Raw genomic sequence first — 7965 nt, 5'->3', positions numbered from 1 at the left:
TGGGATCGATACCCTCTTCTGACCTCTGAGGACACCTGGTACACAGACGATAATGCACAGACACATGCAGACAAAACATTCATAAACATGAAAATAAAAATTTAGAAAATGACGTCTATATTAATCTGTGTTGATGGGAAAAGAGGTGCAAAGTACAGTAATTCTCTCCGTGCCCCTCAGGTAACGGTGCGTGTTTGATGTTCTGTACTCCTGTCTCCACTAGCAGACTGTCTAGAGTTAGCTTGATATTTTCTTTCTCATCCCTTGCTCCACTCAGCTGTCCCAAGTCCAGCAAAGATGCAAGACAGCGTGGACCAACCTTGACGTGCCCACAGAGGCTACAAGAGTGCCATGTCTCCTGGAACTGGTGTCACAGCCGTTGCTCAGTACTGGTGCTGGGAACTGGACCCGGATCCTCAGCAAGAAGAAGGGATGCTGGGAACTGGACCCGGATCCTCAGCAAGAAGGATGGATGCTGGGAACTGGACCCGGATCCTCAGCAAGAAGAAGGGATGCTGGGAACTGGACCCTGATCCTCAGCAAGAAGGATGGATGCTGGTAACTGCTGGGAGAGTCTTGAGTCATTATTTGGCACTGTAACTTCCAAAGCCGATGTGTGATTGGTTACTTCCATGCTTTCCTTGGAGTCTGAGTAAGTTGCATATGCAAAAATATTCTTTGACGCTCCCTCATGTAGCTCCTCTTATTCATGGCCGAGTCTAGCGCCTGGGTCTTGCGATGTTTTTGGTGCTTAATCCTGCATCATCAGCTTGTACAATACCACCTGGTTCTGAGTGCCCACTTGGAGTTTTGTCTTTCCCCACTTTGTCTGATGTCAGCTATCAAATTGTGTGGCTGCATCCAAGGTCTCCTCATCAGGAATCGCTGACCACATCCCCGTATCAGATTCCAGCACCCATGTATGTTCTGTTCTGCACTTCTCAGACTTACCTGTCTCCAAACATGCCATTCCTCATTGACATGTCACCAATTCTCCCTTCTAGCCGTTTCCTGGCTCATCGTTATTATCATTCTTATGATCCCTTGGTGAGCTTTTCTTCTGCAGTACTTGCCAGCACTAATCCAGCTCTTTAAGAAAAATTAACTTGGACTGGGGAGATGATTCAGTCAGTAAAGCGCTTGCTATACTTGGCAGAGGACCTGAGTTCAGTCTCTGGAATTCATGTAAAGAAGCTGGGATTAGCATTTGTCTCAGACTAGCATTTTTCTTTTCTTTCTTTCTTTTTCTTTTTCTTTTTTTTTTTCTTTTTTCTTTTTTTGGTTTTCTGAGACAGGGTTTCTCTGTAGCTTTGGAGCCTGCCCTGGAACTAGCTCTGTAGACCAGGCTGGTCTCAAGCTCACAGAGATCTACCTGCCTCCCAAGTGCTGGGATTAAAGGTGTGCGCCACCACCGCCTAGCAGATTAGCATTTTTTTATGGCTTGGAGAAGTATCCCCCAAGGTCAATGTATTCAAGGCAGGCCCACTGGGGCTGTGTCTTTTCCTGTGGTTCTGGGTTACCCTCAGATGGATGGGCTGTTCTGCCACATGCTTCTGCCATGATGTACTTAGAGTACTGTCTTAGTCCCTGTTCTGTTGCTGTGAAGAGACACCATGGCCATGGCAACGGCAACTCTTATAAATGAAAGCATTTAATTGAGGCTGGCTTGCAGTTTCAGGTGGCATGCAGGCAGACATGGTGCTGGAGAAGCAGAGAAGTAGCTGAGAGATCTACATCCAGATCTAGGCTTGGAACAGGCTTTTTGTTGTTGGGTTGTTTTTTGTTTTTATTATTTTGTTGTTGTTTCTTGTATAGCCCTGGTTGTCCTGGAACTCTCTGTAGACCAAGCTGGCCTCAAACTTACAGAGATCCACCTGCCTCTGCCTCCTGGGTGCTGGGATTAAAGGAGTGCGCCACCAGTCCTAGCTGACAATGTTTTTTTAAAAAAATATATATTTATTAAATATACAGTATTCTGTCTGCATATCCCTATAGGCCAGAAGAGGGCATCTTATCTCATTATAGATGGTTGTGAGCCACCATGTGGTTGCTGGGAATTGAACTCAGGACCTCTGAAAGAGAAGCCAGTGCTCTTAACCTCTGAGCCATCTCCCCAGCCCCACAATGGGTTTTTGAAACCTCAAAGCCCACTCCTAGTGACGCACTTCTCTTTCAAATAGTGCCACTCATTGGTGACCAAGTATTTGAATCCAAGAGTTACAGAAACCATTCTCATTCAAACTCCACAGGTGTAAGTACAAGCTCAAAGCAATAGGACCAAGTAATCAGAGACCGAAATCAATGTAGCTTCAAGCTATGATAAACCTTTCCCCCACTACAGGTTGGTTATCTCAGGTATTTGGTTATGGTAGTGAAAAGCTAGTTAGTTTTCTCATCACTGATCAAATACTCGACAGAAAGCAACTTTAGGGGAAACATTTATTTTGGCTCAGTTTGAGAGAACACAATCCATGACAGGAAAGGCATGATGACAGGCGGTTCTGTGGTGGCAGGAGTGTGGCAGGCAGCTGCTTGTCAGAGCTCAGTGGACCAGGAGACAGAAGCAGCCTATGTGTCAGTGACTCACTTCCTCCCACGAGGTGCCACCGCCTAAACATTCCACCTCCCCGAACACCATTGCCAGCTGGGGACTGGATGTTCAAGCACACGATCCACTGGGGAGCATGTCACATTCAGACAATAACACTGACTAACACAGCATTCAATACAAATACCCTATTGAATTTTCTACCTCTTCTACCTCTATTCCCTTTTCCACGGTCACTTTTTGTTTTTTTTCGAGACAGGGTTTCTCTGTAGCTTTGGAACCTGTCCTGAAACTAGCTTTTGTAGACCAGGCTGGCCTCAATCTCACAGAGATCCACCTGCCTCTGCCTCCCGAGTGCTGGGATTAAAGGTGTGTTCCACCACCGCTCAGCCTAAGGTTACTATTTTCTATCTGTTCTTTTTAGATCTCTCATTTTCTCCCATAGACAGGAGAGCAGTCACCACCACCAGATAAAGACTGACCTGCTGGCCCTCAAACTCATACACTTTGGATCTCCTATAATGCATGCTATGAGCCTTCTTGACCCCAGGCATTAACTAGCTACCATCTCTGCTCTATTTTGACAGCAGAGTGCTCCGGCTTGTCTTTGTTCTCTGGTTCTAAAAGTCTCACTTCCTGTTTGCTCAGTGTACTCCAGCTGAGGACCTTTCTAGTTTATTGCAATGACTTTGACAAGGTTATAAGATGATATAATAATAACACATAATATATAATCATTGCCCAAATCAAATCTTTATGAGAATATCTGTGTAAAAAGTTGACTGCTCTGTTATTCCTTTGGTTGGATTGAACTTCTCTTGCCCTTTCTATTTCAACGCATCTATACCTCTTCCCCTTCCTTATCCCATGTCCCCCCCCAAATTTATGATATCTTTCTTTTTGCTACATGTATATACTTATATATTATGCATACACACACATGTATATATAACCCTCATATTTTAAAATGTTTTTGGGTGAACTGTCATTTGCTTACAGTCCTAGCTCCTCAGGAGGCTGAGCCAGGAGGATCATTTGAGCCCACAAGTTCAATACCAACCATTCTGAACAAGTGTGATGGAGCAGCTAATTCACTGGACAGTCTAAAGGAAAACACAAGCTGTCCTGCCCCAGCCTCATGCTCTAAGCTAGGAGTGGGCCCACCAGTCTTGGGACCCTGCTTCACTGTGCACACACCAGGGGGGACCACTGAAAAGAGCAAGGTTACAGTTTGGTGTCTTCTCTATTTCCGTTTTGTTATGCTGCCTTCAGAAGAGAATGGTCTTAACAGTGAGACAAACTTCCCAAAGACTCCAAGCAATGTAGCTTGAATAAAGAACACATACATGTGTGTGTCTATATATCTATATATCTTCATAATTCTTAAGCAGTTAAATACAGTAAGCTCACTACTGGCACTTTATATATAGTAATAAAGGTAAAGGGTATACACAAGCTGTCTTGTGGCTGGGCAGATACTTGCTGTTCTAAAAAACTGACTTCTCATTGCTGGTCAGTGTTACTAGAAAGGTAAGGAAGTCATTGGCCTAAGGTAGTAGTTTCATGGCTTTTATTCCATTAAAAATGACAGCACAAATCCATCTTCAGAGAACAGAATACATTTAAAGTTTCAACAGTGTACAAAATTAAAGTTTGGACATCTGACCCCAGGTTTAACATGCGTATTACCTTACAAGGTGATTTCTTTCCTTTAGTAAATGACTTACTGGGCCAGGGAGAGTATAGTTGGGAAAGTGCTTGCCTTGCAAGCCGAGGACCTGAGTTCAAACCCCAGAGCCCCTTTAAGGAAAGATGGGTGTGATGGCATGTGCTTACAATCTCAGCACCGGGGAAGAGGAAGTGGAGACAGGCAGATCCCAGGGGTTGCTGGCCACCGCCTACATGGTGTGTTCAAGGCCAGAGAGGGACTCTCACAAATAAAATGCCGGATGAGCAGTGCCTGGGGAACAACACCTGAGGCTGTCTTCTGGCTTACACACACACACACACACACACACACACACACACACACACCCACACCTCACTCACTTCATATTAGAGTTTGTATTATTCTGGAAGCAAGTCATCTCCTAACTCTTCATCAGCAAAGTCATCCTCGTCGATTCTCTTTTTGGCTGCAGTTTTTGGTCTTTCTATTTGGGGGCCCAGTGGATCCACATAGGAGGCATCTAGGTTTCAAAACAGATCATGCATTAGAATAGAAGAACAAGGAACTTGAAAGCAATCTAGACTCAGTCCACCCAAACCCGATGACTCCGAGTGAACAGAAACGCTCTTCCAAGTCTGACCAGTCTGCACATGTCAGTTCTCAGCAGTTCCCCAGGATAGGACACACTTGCCACCTCCAGGTCTTCCTCAGACCAGCTGTGCTGCAGGAGCTGGGCGGGGGGACCAGCACTTGCCTATTTCTTTGTTACTGCTACTTTCATAGGGTTCATCTGTCCCAGGCAAAGCTCTGAGCTTGGCACTCAGTCGTTCACTTTTACTACTGGCACTATTGTTCTGGCCACTATCTGAAAACAAAAATAAAAATGCATTTGTTTAATAAGTCAAGGATTCATGACATCACATTGCACATCTTAAATCATATGTGTTTGCCAAGAAATACGTAGTCTGTTTCATCAGAAGCTGACTCTGGGGAATGGAATTCAGGTTTGAAAGAAATCTCTTGTTGGAAATCTGAGCACATATAAAACACAACTTGAGCATCTGCAGCCTGCAAATGTGGGCTTACTCACGGGCTTCAGTTTTATTTTTTACATGTATTTACTGTGTTTGTGTCTGTGTGCACTTGCCAGGTGTATGTGTGGAGGTCGGAAGACAACCTGTGGGAGTAGGTTCTCTCCACTCAGGTCATCAGGCATGGTGACATGTGCCTTTCCCTCCCTGAGCCATCTTGTTGGCCCTAGGTTTCAATTCTAGAGAAGCGGTAAGAAGCTGAGTGGTTGCCCTGAAGATTACAGCTGGGAAGAAAGCATCTGAAGGAAGGACAAACTGGCGGTGCAAAACCAGCGTCATCTCAAGGCTGGCGAGATGCCCTGAAGACGCCACACCAGGTGTGGTGCTGTTGTACTCTTTGTTTTTGAGACACAGCCTCTTGTGTCCTGGGCTCAGGCTGTCTTTGAGCTCGCTCAGTAGCTGAGAGATTCCCCTTCAATTTCTTATCTCTCTGTCCTCATCTCCTGAGTGCTGGGAGTGTGCCACCACATGGGCTGTTAGCATCTGGAGACTGTACTGCAGGCTAATCATGAACTCAGGTGGCAAAACCTGTACCACACAAGTACTGTCTTCAGACATTTAAAGATGAGAAAGATTTTAACTATCAGGAAAAGCTTGTAAAGATTATGGCTGCCAAACGCTAGCACCTATTTGGGGAAAACACAATTTATGTTAGTCAAGATTTTCAGAGACATGGGCAATGGTGGCACACACCTTTAATCTCAGGACTCGGGAGTCAGGCAGTGGATGAGGCCAGCCTGGTCTATAGAGCAAGTTTTAGGACAGCCAGGGCTACACAGACAAACACTGTCTCGGGGAAAAAAACTCAGAGAGACTGAACACTAACAATGGTAGGAAATATCTGTATTCTTTTTCTTTTTACTTTTTTTTTCTTTTTCTTTTTTTCCTAGACAGGGTTTCTCTGTGTAGCCCTGGCTGCCCTGGAATGCTCTGTAGACCAGGCTGACTTCAAACTCGGATCCTCCTGCCTCTGTTTCCTAAGTGCTGGGATTAAAGGCATGCGCCATTGCCATCGTATTTGGCTTGCTCTAGGCAGTTTTATTTTGTTTTCGTTTTGAGATAGGGATTCACAGTGTGACCCTGACTGGCTCACTCAGTTTTCATCAAGGCTGTCCTTAAACTCACAGAGGTCTTCCTGCCTCCTGGAGAGAGCACTAGGATCAGAGGTGTACAATACCACACCCGGCCCAGTATTTCTTAATTAAAAACTATTGTTTTCATTGTTGTTGATGTGTACGCATGATGTGTTTGTGTGGTATGGGGTCTTGTGTCATGGTTCATATGTGGAGGTCAGAGAACAACTTTCTGGTGTTGGTTCCCTTCTCTTCCTTTATGAGGGTTCCAGGGAGCATACTCAGGTTGCCAGGCCATATGGCAAGCACCACCACCTGACAAGCTACCACATCGTATGACAAGTGCTACCACCACCTGATGAGCTACCACACTCACTGGGGATATTTATTTCATTTTCCACATACATACAAGTTGGCAACAGAACCCTGAGGTCTCCTTTAGGCCCTTACACTCTCCTAGAATCCTGACATGTAATTCCTAGTCATAGAAGATTCAAATCCTGTGAAAAAAGAAACCTTTAAGGAAATGAAACCTGAGTTGGGTATAGTGGTACAGGCCTGTAGTTACGGCTAGGAGATGAAGGTTATACTCAGTCACATAATGAGTTCAAGGTCAGCTTGGGACATATGAGACCTCGTCTCAAAAACAAAAAATTACTAACCAAGCAACCAAACCCTTGACATCCTTTGATTAACTTTACTTGTCCATTTGAAAATGTGGCTGGTATAGTGGTACCCACAGCCAGCACTCCATAGGCAAAGGCAGGTAGATCTGTGTGAGGTACAGGCTAGACAGAGCTGCACAGACTGCCTCAATCAATCAATCAGCAAACAAAAAGGAAAAAATAAAAAGCAAAATGACACGTCTCACTGTATTGCTTAGAGTGGGTCTCACACTTCTGTGGGGTCAAATGAACCCCCTGCTTCAGCCTCCCAAGTAGCTTGGGCTATGGGCAGCTCCCCATGCTTGGCCCATACTACAGTCTGAGGGGTATGTTATTAATACCATTGGGCACAAATAGGTTAATATTCATGACTGAGTCTGGCTGGAAAGCTGAGGAGAGGGCTCGGTGAAGGGCTTGCTATGTGGACTGACAATTTCCTAGAATTCACATTAAGTAAGGGCGTGGTCACAGGCCTTTAGTCCCAACACTGGGGAAGCAGAGCCAGGCTGGTCTACAGAGCAAGTTCTAGGACAGCCAGGGCTATTCAGAGAAACCCAGTCTAAAATGTAAAAAAAGAAAAGAAAAAAGCCAGGATGTTAGGTAAGCCCACGCTTATAATCCCAGCAATGGAGGGTGGGGACAGAAGGATCCTTGGGGCTCACTGGTCAGCTAGCCTACTCTAGTTGGCAGACTCCAGGCCAATGAAAGATCATGTCTTAAAACACAAGATGGATAGCTTCTGAAGACAATGCCTAAACGTGAGCTCTGGTCTCTACATATGTGTAAACACCGAGGTGTACACGCATTCATATACACAACTGAGAAAATTTAATCACTTTTTAAATTATATATTCATTTCACTATATCAAAAATCAGTAACCAGTATTTCTGAGGAGCAGCTCTTCCCTTCCCTGGCATG

At 44.9% G+C, this 7965-nt stretch overlaps 1 protein-coding gene across 4 annotated transcripts in view; it reads right to left on the bottom strand.

Moving 5' to 3' along the window:
* Positions 1-4103: 4103 nt before the first annotated feature.
* Positions 4104-7965, bottom strand: part of Ift88 (intraflagellar transport 88) — a 98236-nt gene continuing 94374 nt past the window's right edge. For 2 of the 4 annotated variants that reach the window (XM_075949253.1, XM_075949251.1), the window contains exons 25-26: positions 4972-5082; positions 4104-4737 (exon numbers count right to left, since the gene is read on the bottom strand). In XM_075949253.1, coding sequence (XP_075805368.1) covers positions 4616-4737; positions 4972-5082 — 233 coding nt within the window. In that variant the 3' untranslated portion in view covers positions 4104-4615. Of the gene's footprint in view, positions 4738-4967; positions 5083-7965 lie in introns of all 4 variants that reach the window. The other 2 variants (XM_075949254.1, XM_075949252.1) reach the window with 2 other exon arrangements.

The sequence above is a fragment of the Microtus pennsylvanicus genome, chromosome 15, assembly GCF_037038515.1.
Source record: "Microtus pennsylvanicus isolate mMicPen1 chromosome 15, mMicPen1.hap1, whole genome shotgun sequence".
NCBI lineage: Eukaryota > Metazoa > Chordata > Mammalia > Rodentia > Cricetidae > Microtus > Microtus pennsylvanicus.
Note: the sequence above shows the minus strand (reverse complement) of the source record. Positions and strands in the feature narration are given on the sequence as shown.